Here is a 17,793-nt window from a genome sequence, read left to right on the forward strand (position 1 = left end):
CATCCTGGGAACCCCTGAGTCCCTGGTAGACTGGGGCAGTTGGTCACCCTGCCACAGCCACATAGGTCCGGGACCAGGCCCCTTCTTTTCCTGACCCTGACTCCTTAGTGCCTTTCACCTTCCTTCCTCGTGGAGGTCTCTGTGGGGTGAGGTAGCTCCTGCTGGCTTTTCTCATCCTTTTTGTGACATGGGTTCATAAGCCCCTCATGGCTGGGACCTCCAGGTGGCGAGGGTCCCTGCCTGCTGCCTGACAGTGCTTCTCTTGGCATGGCCTGACGTCTTTCTCCATTTCAGTGCGCTATGGGCTGCTGCAGGTGGCTTTGTCGTGACATGGGTGACAAAGAGAGTGTTCATAAACCTCCGCTTCCCTCCTTTAGCTGGTCTTTCTCAAGGCTGCAAACAGGCTTTGCCTCTGACAAGCACCCAATGAGTACACAGAAGCAGGGCTGTTTTCTTTCTGATGCCACTGGAATGTTTTAAACTAAGCAAGCAACACCACAGCTAAAAATGCTTAGATTAGAAAATAAACATGTTTCAGGTTTACACAAATCCTTGGAGTCAGTCAGCAATGCTTTCAGCAGCAAGGAACCATAGTGACCAGAGGGGATTGACACAACAGAGCTTTGCTTACCTTGCATAAGAAAGGGTCTGGAGGTGGGCAGCTGCTGACATTGGCTCAGGGGCTCAGAGATGCCAGGCTCTGAGTTGGTATCAATGCCATCCTGACACTCCTTATGTCAAAAATGGTAGCAGCAGTTCTAAGCAACATGCCTCAGGCCGCCGAGTTCCAAGAGGAAGTGGGGTTGCCTGGAACAGGAGCCTTCTTCTTTCTTGTCTCTCTCTTACCAAACAGGAAACCGCTGCCTGGCGCTCCCCTCCCCAGCTCATTCTCCTTCCAGCCTACCGGCCAGACCCGGGTCATCTATCCACCCACAGGCCCGGGGCAGGTCCTGCTTTCTTTGTGATTAGGAGTCTCTGTCTCTGTTCTTACACAATTTTGGGGTTCTTTTAGGGAGGAATGGCTTTGGCTGCATGAACAAAATTTATTTCCAGCCCTCTGTCTTTGGGACCCAGAAGCCTTGGGTTCTGGTCCTGGTCCTGTGACTGCCTTGCTCATGTGTGAACGATGAGCTGGATGGGATGCCGCATCCTCAAGCCCCGATGTGGCCTCTCTGGGCCACTTGGAAAGGAAGCAAGGAGGATGAGCTCGTCATGAACGATTCCATGTGAGGTAGCTTTTTTATCAGTGGCTCCACAGCGAGAAATGATTTTGAAACATGTAAACGAGATTGTTTTAAAGGGGACCTTCTACCTCAGGTGTTTCTGAGCGTCTGTAGGGTTGGACGGCCAGCATCTTTTCTTGTCTCCAGGCGTTTCTTTGCAGACACCGTATAGTTATCGATGCAGATACAAATGTAATTATAGACTTCAGCATCTGATGATGTCCACAGCACAGATGCAGACCCATCTGTTGGGGGAGGGCCCCAGCCCCATGACAGCAAGCGACACTCAAGGGTTCAGGGCTGCCTGCACAGCCCCAAGTCAACGGTGGCTGAGCAGGGCCCCAGTTCAGGGCTCCTGACTTCTGTAAGAAACTTGGGACTTGAACCGGCCGACTCTATCTCACTGTCGAATTACAGCTGACAAAAGATCCTTTTGAAAACAAAAACCAAGCTGTGCTGGAACAGCTGGGGGTCCTCCTCGTGTATGCGCTTCCACGTTCTGGAGCTAATGGCAGACTTAATGTACATTCAGGTGCTCTCTGCTTACAGGAGGAGGGGGCCCCTGAGCTTTGCTGGTGGTCTTAGGACAGTCTTTCTCTGGGATGTCAGGCGTGGGGAGCGGAAGCTGAGCAGCCGGTGGTTCTGTAGCTGACGGTCTGCCCTCTGGTATTTCCCAGGAAAGCTTGGAGTTAGGAGGTCAGCGTGGTGGTCACCAAGCAGCTTTTGTTTAAGGCTTCGTTAAACATTTGGCCTTTATGACGTCATCACCCCGAGAGCTCTGAGACAAACCCTTCCCCCGACCTTGATTGTCCTGTCTGGAAGAAACCGGCCCACCTTTCCCGGCAGCAGCCTCCTTTCCTTTTTGTCCTTTTCATAATCAAATCGTGTCCCATGAATTGAGGTGGCCAAATGCTACTGTTTGTAGAGGAGAAGGGGATGCAAATTCTGTTCCCCCTTTCCTCCCTCTCCGTCTTCCCCGTTTCTATCTCCTTCTCCTCCTCCCTCTCCTTTTTCTCCTTCTTCTACCGTTCCCCTTTCCCCCTCCTCCCTCCTCCTCCTTATTTTTAAAACACGATGTATTAAACATGTAATATGTGTCAGGCACTGTGTTAGGCATTTTACATATATTTGTCTCAATTAATTTCCCCAGCAAGCTTCTGAGGTAGATTCCATTGTTACCCGCATTTTGCAGTGGAAGAGTTGAAGCTGGAGAAGACAGATCACGTGCTCGGGTCGCACAGCCCGGACTTTAGAGCCGCAGTTCTTTTATTTAACCTCCAAAAAACTCAGGCATCTTTCGTGTTAAAAGGGTGGTGAGACGAGGGCCTCTCTGCCCTCGGCCAAGTTTACTGGCGGAACATCTTGGCACTCCCGTTCCAGGCATTTCGTCTTTTCAATATATACAGACACTTCTTTTCGGCCAAAGCACCTGAAACAGTTGTTTGCAGACAAAATTTTACCCTTAAGCGCTTTAGTCGGCTCTCCCAAAAATGAGGACAATTTGCCTTCCTAACCTCAACACCATTATCAACCCAAGGATATCGATTTTATTTCAGCTGCACCACGCAACGCACACTCCACACTCAGATGCCCTCAGGGGTTCCCCAGATGGCCTTGATAGCTGTTTTCAAAAGTTAAATCCATAATTCCGTCAAGGTTCATGAACGGTCTTTGGCTACTATGAAACTCTGGCTTCCCCTAGTGAAGTATCATCCCTACCGCCTCCGTTCTTCGTGACCCTGAGTCCTGTGGACAGTGAGTCTCTAGAACGTCCAGCTGATCTTTCAGTTCTGCAGTTCGTGCCTTCGTGACTACTCGGCTGAAACGTTTCTGGTAAGAATGCCCCAAGGTGATGTTGTGTGCCCCTGCGTGACCTCACAGACATGTAAGGCCAGGCTGTCCCGTGGCCTGGCGTCCGGGTCAGAGGGTGTCCTCCAGATTTCTCCATGGGAAGCACAGCTCTCCCTTTGGAGATGATACAGGCTAGGGAGGGGACGACACTGTTATCCGGGGGTCTTGGGTTGTGAGTGACAGAAAACTCATTCAAACCTGCTTCCACACAAAACAGGAATTTATCATCCCAAACACTGGCAAGCACAAGGAGTTTTCTGGCTTCAGTTTGTGGGGTCGCAAGGTTCAGCATCACGTCATCAGGCGTCAGTCTTTTCCCTCCATCTCTTGCTGTTCTTCTTTCCATTGGCCTCACATCCTGGGAGGCCCTTTCTCCGTGATGGAAAAAGTGACCACAGCTCCAGGCTCACAGGTCCTTACACTTAGCCCTGAAAGGAAGAGACAGCTCCCTTTACAAATGGTTCCAGCCTCCAAGGCCCTGGCCTGCCCCTGGCTGGGGTCTTATCCCATCTCTGTCGCTGATTGGTTAGACCTGCATCACTTCTTATCCTTAGAGCCGGAATCAGCACGTGCAGCCTAATCACTCCGTCTTATCTGTGTCTCTCCACGAAGCGGGTAGGAGTATGAATGAAGGCCACTGCTTGTGTGGCTGGACGTGCAGGGTCGCAGGGAGGTCCCCTGCCCCAGATAATCCCAGCCTTGGGTAATTCTGCACCTGCACCTGCTGGTCTGTAGCCTAGGGCAGCAGGGCCTGGGGGCGTATGTGTGTGTGGTGGCAGCGAGGGGACACAAAGGGTGTGGGCCCATCAGCAGGACGGGACCCAACGATTGCAGGTGCAGGGCTGGGGCTGTGGGTTCTAGGCCTGGCTCCCCAACTTCGGCTCTGTGGACCTGCTTGTGCCAACTTTCCTCCCCTGTCAAATGGATCTAAGAGCATCTGTTGTGCCTTTCTCTAGGTCCACTGTTGTAAGGACCCAAAGAAACTGTAGGCGTGTGATACTTTGTAAACGTATCTCTAGGGATATGGCCCTTCATTCGACAGAGAGCCTGGGCATTGGTCTTGCCATCAGTGCGTTTCCAGAAATCCTTCACTCTCTCCCCATAATAACCATAGTCAGCCCCCTTCAGGTCAGGTGGCAATCTGGGGGCTTAAAGAAAGGTGGGTGGCACTCTGCTGTGTCAGGTGAGGAAGCGAGAGGACAGGAGACAGACCCACCACTGTGCGCCTCACAGAATGACTTCTCAATTTCACTTCTCAATTGGAAGTATAAATCACATTCTTCAACGTGTCACTCTGGTTGGAAGGAATCCATTAAGTTATACTGGAGATTTTCAAGGCTGCGGTTTTTACTTGTTAACAAATCAAGCAAGTTAAGGAATTATTGCTTGTTAGTTGCGGTAGACATCATTTGATAAAGACTTGGCCAATTAAAGCAAGGCGTGGTGCTGATCACATGCAGCAGGCAGGGTGTGGGCATGAGACCTGGGCTGGCCTACAGAAGGTGTGCCGTCCTGGGTCCTCTGGTTTCAAGCTTGCCCTGACACAGGAAAAACCTGCATGAGAATAAAGCTAGCATGAGGGAAAACAGAGAGAAAAGGAGAGCAGGTTGCTCAAAACTTTGAGTTCTTGGATCCAGCCATGTTAAATCTCTTTTGAACTGGGTTTATACATATATATATGCATGTGTGTGTGTGTGTGTGTGTGTATATATGGTTAGTTCATGTTGGGTTTATATATATATGCATGTGTGTGTATATATATGTATATGTGTGTGTGTATATATATATGTATGTGTATATATGTATATATGTATGTGTGTGTATGTGTGTGTATATATGTGTGAGTGTATATATATGTGTGTATATATGTGTATATATATGTATATATATGTATGTGTATGTGTATATATGTGTGTGTGTATATATATGGTTAGTTCATGCTGGGTTTTTATATATATGCATGTGTGTGTATATATATGTATATATATGTATGTGTGTGTGTATATATGTATATGTGTGTGTATATATGTATATATATGTGTACGTATATATGTATATATATGTATGTGTATATATACGTATGTGTGTGTATATATGTATATATATGCGTGTGTGTGTATATGTATATGTTTGTGTGTATATATATGTATGTATATGTGTGTATATATATGTATGTATATGTGTGTGTATATATATGTATATGTGTGTGTATATATATATGGTTAGTTCATGCTGGGTTTTTATATATATGCATGTGTGTATATATATGTGTATATATGTATGTGTGTATATATGTATGTGTGTATATGTATGTGTGTATACATGTATGTGTGTGTATACATATGTATATATGTATGTGTGTATATATATGTATGTGTGTGTATATATGTATATATGTATGTGTGTGTATATATGTATATATGTATGTGTGTGTATATATAGTATGTGTGTATATATGTGTATATGTGTGTGTATATATGTGTATATATGTATGTGTGTGTGTATATATGTATGTGTGTATATATATGTGTGTGTGTGTATATATATGTGTATATCTATATCTATATATATGGTTAGTTCATGTTGGGTTTCCTATTATTTGCAATGGAAAAGGCTAATGCACGGGTTATATTTTGATCCCAGATGGAACAAAAATTTCCCCCAAATGATAAAATCCATAACTCCCAATTTGGAGTGCCACTCATGTGCACCTTCTTTCTCCTTCTTCCTCTCCTCCTCCTCCTCTTCCTCTCTCTCCCTCCTCCCTCTCCTTCTTCCCTCTCCTCCCTCTCCCTCCCCCTCCTTTTTCCTCCTCCTCCCTCTCCCTCCTCCCTCCTTCTTCTTCCTCCTCCCTCTCCCTCCCCTCTCCTCTCTCTCCCTCCCCTCTCCTTCTTCCCTCTCCTCCCTCTCCCTCCCCTCTCTCCTTCTTCCTCCTCCTCCCTCTCCCTCCTCCCTCCTTCTTCCTTCTCCTCCCTCTCCCTCCCCTCTCTCCTTCTTCTTCCTCCTCCCTCTCCCTCCCCTCTCCTCTCTCTCCCTCCCCTCTCCTTCTTCCCTCTCCTCCCTCTCCCTCCCCTCTCTCCTTCTTCCTCCTCCTCCCTCTCCCTCCTCCCTCCTTCTTCCTTCTCCTCCCTCTCCCTCCCCTCTCTCCTTCTTCTTCCTCCTCCCTCTCCCTCCCCTCTCCTCCCTCTCCCTCCCCTCTCCTTCTTCCTCCTCCTCCCTCTCCCTCCCTACTCCTTCCTCCTCCTCCCTCTCCCTCCCCTCTCCTTCTTCCCTCTCCTCCCTCTCCCTCCCCCCTCCTTCTTCCTCCTCCTCCCTCTCTCTCCTTCCTCCTTCTTCCTCCTGCTCCCTCTCCCTCCCCTCTCCTTCTTCCTCCTCCTCCCTCTCCCTCCTCCCTCCTTCTTCCTCCTCCTCCTCCCTCCCCACTCCTTCTTCCTCCTCCTCCCTCTCCCTCCCCTCTCTCCTTCTTCTTCCTCCTCCCTCTCCCTCCCCTCTCCTTCTTCCCTCACCTCCCTCTCCTTCTTCCCTCTCCTCCCTCTCCTTCTTCTTCCTCCTCCTTCTCCCTCCCCCCTCCTTCTTCCTCCTCCTCCCTCTCCCTCCCCCCTCCTTCTTCCTCTCCCTCCCTCTCCCTCCCTCCTCCTTCTTCCTCCTCCTCCCTTTCCCTCCTCCCTCTCCTTCTTCCTCCTCCTCCCTCTCCTTCCTCCCCCTCCTTCTTCCTCCTCCTCCCTCTCCCTCCCTCCTCCTTCTTCCTCCTCCTCCCTCTCCCCTTCTTCCTCCTCCTCCCTCTCCTTCCTCCCCCTCCTTCTTCCTCCTCCTCCCTCTCCCTCCCCCTCCTTCTTCCTCCTCCTCCCTCTCCCTCCCCTCTCTCCTTCTTCCACCTCCTCCCTCTCCTTCCTCCCCCTCCTTCTTCCTCCTCCTCCCTCTCCCTCCCCCTCCTTCTTCCTCCTCCTCCCTCTTCCTCCCCCTCCGTCTTCCTCCTCCTCCCTCTCCCTCCTCCCTCCTTCTTCCTCCTCCTCCTTCTCCCTCCCCACTCCTTCTTCCTCCTCCTCCCTCTCCCTCCCCTCTCCTTCTTACTCCCCCTCCCTCTCCCTCCCTCCTCCTTCTTCCTCCTCCTCCCTCCCCTCTCTCCTTCTTCCTCCTCCTCCCTCTCCTTCCTCCCTCTCCTTCTTCCTCCTCCTCCCTCTCCTTCCTCTCTCTCCTTCTTCTTCCTCCTCCCTCTCCCTCCCCCTCCTTCTTCCTGCTCCTCCCTCTCCCTCCCCTCTCCTTCTTCTTCCTCCTCCCTCTCCTTCCCCTCTCCTTCTTCCCTCTCCTCCCTCCCCCTCCTCCCTCTCCTTCTTCATCCTCCTCCCTCTCCCTCCTCGCTCTCCTTCTTCCCTCTCCTCCCTCTCCCTCCTCTCTCTCCTTCTTCCTCCTCCTCCCTCTCCCTCCTCCCTCCTTCTTCCTCCTCCTCCCTCTCCCTCCCTACTCCTTCTTCCTCCTCCTCCCTCTCCCTCCCCTCTCCTTCTTCCTCCTCCTCTCTCCCTCCCCTCTCTCCTTCTTCCTCCTCCTCCCTCTCCCTCCCTACTCCTTCTTCCTCCTCCTCCCTCTCCCTCCCCTCTCCTTCTTCCTCCTCCTCTCTCCCTCCCCTCTCTCCTTCTTCCTCCTCCTCCCTCTCCCTCCTCCCTCCTTCTTCCTCCTCCTCCATCTCCCTCCCTACTCCTTCTTCCTCCTCCTCCCTCTCCCTCCCCTCTCCTTCTTCCTCCTCCTCTCTCCCTCCCCTCTCTCCTTCTTCCTCCTCCTCCATCTCCCTCCCCTCTCCTTCTTCCTCCTCCTCTCTCCCTCCCCTCTCTCCTTCTTCCTCCTCCTCCCTATCCCTCCCTACTCCTTCTTCCTCCTCCTCCCTCTCCCTCCCCTCTCCTTCTTCCTCCTCCTCTCTCCCTCCCCTCTCTCCTTCTTCCTCTTCCTCCTCTTCTTCTTCCTCCTCACAATGATCCAATCTTGTGAACATAAAAGAATCTCAGGGTACATAGTTTAAACATGCATATGTTAATATTTTAGCTTAAATTTGCATTTGGAAAGTATTTTAAGAATAAAAATGCAACACAAAAGGAGAAACATTTTCAGTTATCTAAAAGAGGCAATTTTCTTTGCAAAATAGCATATATAAAGCATGACTCAGGCAAGGCAGCAGGGTGGTGGGACAGTAACCTCTGAAGTAATGCAGCTGGTTTCTTAGAGCTTGTGACCTTAGAGAAGTCACATAATCTCCCTGAGCTCAATTTACTTACCTATGAACTGAGGCTGAGAAGGTTACTGTGAGGATTACATAAGATGATACTTGAAAGACTCAGCCCAGGGTCCAGCATGCAGTAAGTGTTTAATAGATGCTGGCTATTATTTTTGTAAGGTGTTTCTTTCATACAGGGTAGTAAGATGCTACATCTGTGTCTCATAGTATGGTAGGCTGGGTCACCGAGTAGATCCTTCTATGGAACAAAACTAAAAATGCTGCATAAAAATTTTATGAGAAAAAAACAAAAAGCAAAACACTCCAGCCTAAAATTCAGTGACAGTGGAATCCAGAGAGGTTTAAGTGGAATGCGGCAGCTGGCTTTTGCCTTGAAGGCACAGCCTTGTGAAGCTTTGGGGAGAAGAGGTGGAACCCAGCTGGAGACCCCTATAAATCTGGAGCTCCGAAGTGCTCTACACTCATGCAAGGTGAGCGGATGCCTGCCCTGAGGACTGCGAAGACAATTGCTTGTCTTAAACCTGGGCACTGGGTGACAGGAGACAAAGAATTTTCGTTTCTTCTAAGAAGTCTTTACCAGCAGCTAGCCTGAACAGACAGACCATAGGACCATACCCACGGCAGACCTCAGATATTAGAACAATGAGTTGCAGGAGAAAAGATGCATATTTACTATGGTTTCTAGAAAATAAAGCAAGGTTGAAAACCAGAGTAAAGAAAAAGCAGATCGGAAAGAGAGCTAAATGGAACGTGTGAAAATGAACAATCAAATCAAAGGCTGGGCGTGGTGGCTCACGCCATCCCAGCATTTTGGGAGGCCGAGGTGGGTGAATCGCTTGAGCCCAGGAGTTTGAGACCAGCCTGGGCAACATGGCAAAACCCTGTCACTTCAAAAAATACAAAAATTAGCCAGGCATGGTGGTACACACCTGTAGTTCCAGCTACTCAGGAGGTTGAGGTGGGAGGATCACTGGAGCCCAGGAGGCAGAGGTTGCAGTGAGCCAAGATTGCACCTCTGCACACTCCAGCCTGGGTGACAGAGTGAGACCCTGTCTCAAAAACAAAAACAAAAAACCCCACAAATTAACGACACAGAAAACTCAATTCGTGGATCTAACAGCGGATTCAATATTCCTGAAGAGGGAATTTCTGTGCTGCGGCAGCTCAGGGACACAGGCATGAGAGATATGGGACACTGAGGCACGGGGGGTGGAGGGCGGTGGCAGCGCCCGAGACCGTCTCAGAAATGATGAACATACCTGACCGACAGGTGCAGGGAACGTTCAGGATGAGTTTGTTGAGCAAAGAACAGAGAGAGGAAGACGCAGCGTGTGCAGAGTATCACGGGGAGCGGCGTGGTGGCTCCTGAGAGCAGGGCCGAGAGCGCGGCTTCTGGAGGGGCCCTGGCCTGCCGCCTGCCCTGATGGGATAAGCCATTCCTAAGCCTTTGCTGTTTCGTCAGGAAAAGGGCATTAACAGTCCTCATAGTAGTTAACCGTTGGGAGGATGGGAGGATTAAACGGCCTAATTCGTATGATTCCCTCAGCCCCTCGCCTGACATAGTAGCAAGTGTCTCCAAAGGCACTGGAGGGTGGGGGCGCTGGTGAGCAGGGGGGCAGATGTAACCACAGTGGGGCGGGCGCCTCGAGCACACTCCGCCCTGCCTGGCTGCTGCCCCCGCCCCTCCACACGGTTCCACGTCTCTGGCTCAGCGCCGGCTTCCTCGTCCCCACCCTGCTGACCCTAGGCAGGCGGGACTCCCTTCTCTGTCCCCACAGAACTGTGAATGGGCTTCTGTTAGGGTGTTTCTTACAGGGCTGCTACTGCTGAGTTTTTAACCTGCGTAAGTTCCCCACTGGGCTGGGAGCTCACTTTGACGTGCCCAACACTTGTCACAGTTTCTAGCACATTTTTTAGGGTCTAAGAAGGATTTTCAGGAGCTTGGATGTGGCCAGTTTCATCAGCCATGGCTCTAAGAAAGAGAGGGTTCTGCCCAGTTTGCTCAGAGTATACAGCCGGTGCACTGAGCCCCACTGGTCACACAAAGCCTGTTCCATCCAGTCACGCCCAGTGCTCGATAGGGCAAATGACAGGGCAGCAAACTCTGGGGGCTTTTGCCTGAGGAGGCCCCTGCACCACGAGAGCTCCTACGTCAATTTTTCTGGGGCAGGTAAATGTCCTATCAGGAAAGCAGGGCAATTCCCTTCCCTATAGGAGTACGGCCTTTGCTGGAAGTTGTGTGATTGCAACACAGCAGCTGATGCTCGTCGCTGGGCTCCAGAGCAGGTGGCCCGTGTGCTCAGGGCCCAGACGGTGGCTGCCTGGAGGTGCAGGCCAAGGCAAGGGCGCAGAGCTGCGGGGATGTGTCCGTTATCAATTGCCGTGTGACAGCCTCCTCACCCAGACTTACAACGGCGGCTAAAAGCAAGAAATACCCGTCATTGCTCACCAGGCTGCGGGTAGCTGGACTCTCCTGCTTGTCCCGACTGGACTTGATTGACCTTGCTTATCATCGTTCACGTATCTGTGGTCAGAGGGGGCTGGCCAGCCTAGGCTGGTCTGGCATGTGTGGCAGTTAATTGCCACCCACTGTGGCAGTAGGGGTGACAGGTGCCACTCATCTCTTGCAAGATGAGGCAGGCATGTTTGTGTGGTGTGGCAGAGCTCAAGGTGAGCAGAGGCCACCAGGCTTCCTGAGGCCTAGGATCAGCACCACCTGGTTCCACTGTGATCTTCTGTCCGAGCAAGACAGGCCAACCCAAGCCCCGGGGTGGGGAGTGGATGGCCTTGATGGGAGCAGCTAAGTTACAGAGCCAAGGGGCATGGGTACAGGGAAGGCTGTAGAATGGTGGACCCCCCTTTCTTCTCAGACTGTCTACCACTGTGAGTGAGGGGAACATTTCTGCCATGATGCCTTCAGAGGTGGGACTTTCTGCAGTTGAATGCTTCTCGATTAACTGATTTCTGTGAAAACACCTTGCTTCTCTGCCAACCAGTCTCCACCTGAGCCAACACTGAACACAGCTGAGAAAAGATCCATGCATGAATTTAAGCCTCAGTGTTTGTGGCCTGGTTTTATTTTTTTCTTTTATGATTCTCCACATTATTAATTTTCAATTAACCAACTAATTACCAGTTCTAATTGAGCCAGCCAGAAAGACTACTGTGTTTTCAAAAGGCCAATTTGCCCTCAATCATCTCAGTATCTCTTAACTTTTGGAGCTGAAGAAGATCTTAACGCTAACCCATTCTGATGCCCTCAAGTCACAGATGAAGTTGCCGAGGCTCCAAGAGAGGATGTCCTTGACCGTGGCCCTGTGGTGACTAGAAAAGTGAACACAGGCTTCTCCCACTGCTCCACCTAGAAGGCCGTCCTATCAGGGCCCGGAAGTGTGCTGTGCCAGGCAGAACACCGCTCTCCCAAAGGCGTCCTAATGAAGCCATGCCCCACAGAGTTAAAGAAACCGATGACTAACAGAAATTCTTGAGTTTGCAGGATGGCAGATAAGAAAAAAAACAACTTGCTGAAATACCGAAGCTCCCTCTGCTCATGAGAGAGAAGAGCTGGCTGAAGCCAGCTGCCAGCAAGACGGCCGACCGGCGCCCAGACCTAGCGAGCCTGCAGAAGCCACAGCCTGCGTTTCCACCGCATGCTTCAACTAACTTCCCCCGAGACTGCACGGGCGACCCACAAAACAGCATGAAGAGGTACCTGCACCCGAAAAAGGACTTTCCGGCCCTTTGCTTCCCCAGTCACGTGCTACTCTTACAATCCACCCCCTGAACTTTTCCTAATAAAAATCCTGCATTAAAGCCCTCACAGGGAGACGGGTTCAAGCTTGACACTGCTGTCTCCTTGGAAATCGACAACTTATTGATAATATATTTAAAATTAAGTATTTGTATTTCAATAAAAAGCCTTTTCTCAAAAACCTGGTGTCACAGTGTTGGTTTCTAATGCGTTGAATCCCTTTTGTTCAGTAACAGTAGCCTCGGGAGCCTCTGATGTGTCAGTGTTTGTGGCAAAAGAGACTCTGCAGGTGTGATGAAGGTCAAGGACTTCCAGAAGCAGAGATGATCCTGGACTGTCCGACTGGATGGATGTAATCCTGAGTCCTTAGACGTGGAAGGGAGGGAAGAAAAGTGGGCCAGAAAGATACAAAGACAGAAGAAGAGGCAAGAGAAATTCAAAGTGTGAGAGGGTTTGACTCACCCTTGCTGGCTTTGAAGATGGAGGAATCTATTATTCCTCTCCTTAGCTCCAAGGAGACAGAGCTAAGAAATGCAGACAGCTGGGAATGGCCCTGAGCTGACAGCCAGCAAGGAAACAGGGAACTCGGCCCTGGGACTGCAGAAACTATTCTGCCAACAACCTGAATGAGCAAGGGAAGAAATCATCTTCTAAAGCCTTCGGAAGGGAGCACGGCCCTGCTGACACCTTAATTTTAGCCCCGTGAGACCCATTTCCAACTTCAGAACTTCAAGAGAATAAATTGTGTTGTTTAAGCCACTAAATTTGTGGTAACATATTTCAGCAGCAACAGAAAATTAACACAAATGTGACAGTGACAGACCCTCCCCTTTTCAGACTGTCCTGGTGCATAGCCACTGACGTCATAGAAAGGGTTCTAGAACAGCAGGTCACAGAGAAGATCTCTTGGGTATAGACACATGGACGATGAATGAAGTGGCACCGGAAAAATCCAGGGAACCAAGTGGAGGTGGAGCAGCGTCCCCGCAACCCACGTCGGAGCTGCTGCAGCGGCTGCTCCTCCCCGCCCCTTGGAAAGGCACCGAGAGCCGGCCTGGGACTGGTAGGCGGGTAAATGGTGGGCAGGAGGGTAATGGGCCTGACAATTGCCAGCTGCAGGAGATGCTCATCAGCAAGTTCACTTATTGCTCATTTGGTGACAGTTCAGTTGGGAAGAGTAGGTTTTTGTTCATTCATTCATTCAACAAAGGTTCATTAAGCACCTAAGATCATGCATTAGGTTCTGTTCTAAGTTCTGGGGATAAAGAAGAGAAGAAACATAGCAGGTTTCTGCCCTCCTGGTGCTTACACTCAGGAACGGGAGAGAGAAAATAAGCAAGTGAACAAATGAACAATGGAGTTCCTGGCATTGACTGATGTTATGAAGAAAATAAAATCCATCTTCTTTGATGGGCAGTGATGAGGGAATTTTCTTTGAGGCAGCGGGCTCGTATGTGGTGATCAGGGCAGTCATGTTCCAGGTAGGGGGAAGGCTGGTGCCATTCCACAAAGGACCTGTGGTGGGAACGAAACTGGCACATTCAAGGAAGGGAAACGTGCAAGGTGACTATGGCAGAGTGAAGGGGGCCCAAGGAGACAGTGATGTGCAGTCAGACAGGAGAGGGACTCGGCCAGGCTGAGGAGCTGGGGGCTTGCTCAGTGTGAGGGGAGTGAACCCACTGGAGGTGAATGATGTGACTGGACCCTGCATTTCCAGCTGCTGTGTGGACAGCGGGTTTAGGGGAACGGAGAGGAGTGTGTAGTGGAGGAGGGTAGTCAGAAAACCTCCACCTTAGAGATGACGGCGGTCTGGATTAGGATGATGGCAGAAAAGCAGGTGGGAGGTGAGTGGGTTCTGGAAGAACTGTAGCTGGCATGCCCTGGTGAATTGGCTGCTGGGGCAGAGGGGAGGGGAGGACTCGGCATGCCTTCCGCGAGCTGAGACGAGGCCTGCCCTTTGGAAGACAGACATTAGTGGAAAATGTTGTTTGCTCTTTGGGAAGGGAAACATGCATTGAGATTCACTTCTTCAGCTAAGGGAAGGGTGCAGCCAGAGCTCAGCAAAACATCCTTAGGGATAAAATCTCGTGCCATGCATATGTAATTCACTTACTCTTCAAATCAACACAATTGATTAAGTACTCTTCTAATCTGTGCTATAGAGGAGGAAACCGAGGAATCGAGAGGTTGAGTAATTTGTCTGAGATCGCTGTTGGGATGCTGGTATCTCAGCCGCTGAGGGGGAGGCTGGGACTTGGACCCAGGCAATCTGAGCTCTCAAATGCAAGGTCCTCCTAGATGCTGTATTTGGTGTAATGGTCATGTCTGCAACTGACCATACAGCTTGAGAGTTTGAACAAACGTTTGAAAGTGTGATTGATTCTTCTAATTCATGAATATACTTATTTCTAACTTTTGCCCAAGTTAGACATTTCTCAACAGGGGGCAGTTTTGCCCCTTAGCAACGTTTTTGTCTGACATAAATTGGGGACAGAGCTACTGACATCTAGAGGCCAGGGGTAGTCCTAAACAATTCCAATGCATAGGATGTTTCCAGAACAAAGCATATTCCAGCCCAAGTGCCAAGGCTGAGAACCCCTGGGGTAGGTGTACACAGTCAGGACAGGCAGATGGCAAGCAGGAGGGTGCAATGAACTGTCCAGCTGATAGATAACGGTGCTGGGGTCATGGGGTTTTCCAGGAGGAGGATGAGTTCCAATTTCCAACTGCATATTCTAGTCTGAGCAATGGGACAGAGCACAAATCAGGACAGTCACCTGCAGGGTGTCATGAAAGAGACTCTGAGATCAATAAGGGCTCAGAGGGAAAATGGAACTTTCATGGAGGATCCATCAGGGTCCATGAGGTTGGCACCTGGGGTGAGGCCTCGATGGAGCGACATTGAATGAGGAAAGGCACGGTAGGGCCTTGTGCATTGGGAAGAACCGTGTGTGAGGGCAACAAGTGGACTTAGCAGGAGCACTGGTGCCGGGGGAATGGAGTGGGAGGTGCAAGGCGCCCAGAGAGGGAGTGCCATCTTGACGGAATAGATTTGTCCCGATAAAGGGTGGGTGGGGTAACTCAGATCATGGAGGGCTTGCTGCGGTGAGAACAGGGTCCAGCAGCGTTCTCCAAGTGACGTCTTGTTCCTGCTTTGGGGGCATTCCTCAGTCATGGTGGAAAATACCACCTGCCTGGGTTGGCCGGGAGGGTTGGAGGTGAGAAGGCTGGGCTGTGAGTCAGCTTGCAGTGAGGAGGCGGTGGGTTTAGGGCGTGGCAGCCGCCTGACGTGGAATGGAGAAGCCTAAATTCAAGTGTCCATTCACTGATGCTCTCCCCCCAGTGACCCCGCTTTTAAAGACAAGGAAGCAGAGGCACTGAGAGGCCAAGTGACTTGTCTGTTGTCACCGAGTGGCAGGTCTGGGCTTGTCTCCTTGCGTGTAAAGGACAAGAACACAACTGGGAATAAGACACACGAGACAGTCCTGGGCACAGTCCCACAGATCAGTAGAGGTTCTGCTGGAGTGCTGGGGCCGTGATGCTTTTTTTTCTCTTTTCTGTTTTGTAAGATGTATTTAATCGCTGGAGTCTACTTTTACAATAAAGGGAAGAAAGGTCTTGAGCATCTATACCTAATATCAGAGTGAAATGAGTGAGATACAAACCCAGAAGGAACCAACGGGTTTTGCTGGATGGGGAAAGAGTTGGGGTTGGGGAGGGGGCCTTCAAGAGTGCAGTTTCCTTCGAAAATAGGAGGTCAAGAGGAGGCAAAGGGGCGGAGTCTCAGGTGTCCCAGATTTGCAGTGACACGAAGCCGAGGATTAGGATGGGAAGAAGTGTCCTGGTTTACCAGGTGAGACGCTGAGCTGTGCTCCCCCCGCACCCCACAGTGCCCTTCTTTCCCTTCGGAGGACCAGTGTCCCTGTGACTCCGCCCACTCACCCGGCCACGGCTGCCCCAGCTGCCAGGAGCCTGGAGAAGATGAAGGCATGCGTGCTCCTCTCCCTCCTTGGCTGCCTGGTGGTTCCAACTGGTGCTTACATCCTGGGGCGCTGCACGGTGGCTAAGAAGCTCCGCGATGGAGGCCTGGATTACTTCGAGGGCTATAGCCTTGAGAACTGTGAGCAGGCCCCTCAGGGCTCCCTCCTCGCACCTTCTTGCCCTCCCTTCCCTGGCCAGGCCTCCCCCACTCCAGCCGTCCTCAGAGCCGCACACCTTCTGTTCCACCTTAGGGGTGTGCCTGGCCTACTTCGAGAGCAAGTTCAACCCCACAGCCGTCTACGAGAACACGCGTGATGGCTACACTGGCTTCGGCCTCTTTCAGATTCGTGGCAGTGACTGGTGCGGCGACCATGGCAGGAACCGCTGCCACATGTCATGTTCCGGTAAGTCCCTCTTGTCCTTCCATTCAAGGCCACTGGAGGCTGTGGTGCTGTGTCCGAGGCCTGCCTTCCCGACGACCGCCAGAGTTTACAAAATTTACAGAGCAGAGGGCGTGGCAGGAGCCATATCCAGGGTGGGTCCGTGGAAAGCTGAGCATTCCACTCCTGGGGACACGGTGAGATCAGGCCGTGGAGCACCAGGCAGGCTGACCTAGGATGGCGTGATGGAGACCCCTGTCCAGATGGGCAGAGAAGGTGTTGGGGCGTGGAGAGGAGGCTGCAGGGTGGGAGCAGAGGGCTCCAGCTGGCCTGATTTCACCCGCGCAGCCACCACTCCCTTTGTCGAGGGGCAGAACTGGTTACTGCGAGGAGCCGGGAGCCGGGCATCCCAAGGGGAGCTTGCACACTGCTCTTAGGTGGTCCCAAGTACCTGTGACCAAGGAGAGGTGGTTGCCAGGATTCACTCACTCTGTGAGCACTGACTCAGCACCCACTAAGTGCCAGGACTTACACAGTTGCCACTCTAGTGCTTGTTAACTGCCAGGTACTCTTTTAAGCCCTTTGTAGGTATTCATCTAATCAATCTAATTAAATACCCATGAGGTGGGTACTGTTATCCCCATTCTATAAATGGAAAAACTGAGGTCCAGAGAGGGTAAGTATATGTCCAAGACCACACAGCTGGGGTGGTAGTGCTGGAAGGTGCAGCTCCTGAGTTTGGGCTAAACCCAGAGGATGCTCAGCTGGGCCTTTCTGCCTCAGAACCGAATCCTCCCTGATGAGCAAACCTCCCTCCACACCGATGGGTGAGGTGGCGAAGGGGCGGAGTCTCAGGTGTCCCAGATTTGCAGTGACACGAAGCTGAGGATTAGGATGGGAAGAAGTGTCCTGGTTTACCAGGTGAGACGCTGAGCTGTGCTCCCCCCGCACCCCACAGTGCCCTTCTTTCCCTTCGGAGGACCAGTGTCCCTGTGACTCTGCCCACTCACCCGGCCACGGCTGCCCCAGCTGCCAGGAGCCTGGAGAAGATGAAGGCATGCGTGCTCCTCTCCCTCCTTGGCTGCCTGGTGGTTCCAACTGGTGCTTATATCCTGGGGGCTGCACGGTGGCTAAGAAGCTCCGCGATGGAGGCCTGGATTACTTCGAGGGCTATAGCCTTGAGAACTGTGAGCAGGCCCCTCAGGGCTCCCTCCTCTATGATCCCTAAGCTGTGGGTCTCGTGGGGAGAGCACCCACCTTCAGGGTGGACACTGTCTTTGTCTCCTGCCCTTGACATGCGTCGAATGTCAGGGTGGAAGAGGAAGGCTATGGGAAGTGAGGTTTAGGAGCAGAAAGGCATGTCAGGGCACTATTGAACGGAGC

The 17,793-nt window shown here is 51.4% G+C and overlaps 1 protein-coding gene and 1 long non-coding RNA gene across 3 annotated transcripts in view; both read left to right on the top strand.

Annotated features, from left to right (window-relative positions):
* Nucleotides 1–15,996, top strand: part of LOC105722550 (uncharacterized) — a 32,539-nt gene extending 16,543 nt beyond the window's left edge. For both annotated transcript variants that reach the window (XR_001108601.2, XR_001108602.2), the window contains one exon: nt 15,940–15,996. This is a non-coding gene — a long non-coding RNA (uncharacterized LOC105722550). The remainder of the gene's footprint in view (nt 1–15,939) is intronic.
* A 34-nt stretch (nt 15,997–16,030) lies between these two features.
* LYZL4 (lysozyme like 4) overlaps nt 16,031–17,793 on the top strand; it is a 54,640-nt gene continuing 52,877 nt past the window's right edge. Inside the window, exons 1-2 of the mRNA XM_012460125.2 lie at nt 16,031–16,169; nt 16,282–16,434. Coding sequence (XP_012315548.2) covers nt 16,031–16,169; nt 16,282–16,434 — 292 coding nt within the window. The remainder of the gene's footprint in view (nt 16,170–16,281; nt 16,435–17,793) is intronic.

Source organism: Aotus nancymaae, unplaced genomic scaffold (genome assembly GCF_030222135.1).
Source record: "Aotus nancymaae isolate 86718 unplaced genomic scaffold, 86718_ANA_hifiasm-v0.15.2.pri h1tg000038l, whole genome shotgun sequence".
Lineage (NCBI taxonomy): Eukaryota > Metazoa > Chordata > Mammalia > Primates > Aotidae > Aotus > Aotus nancymaae.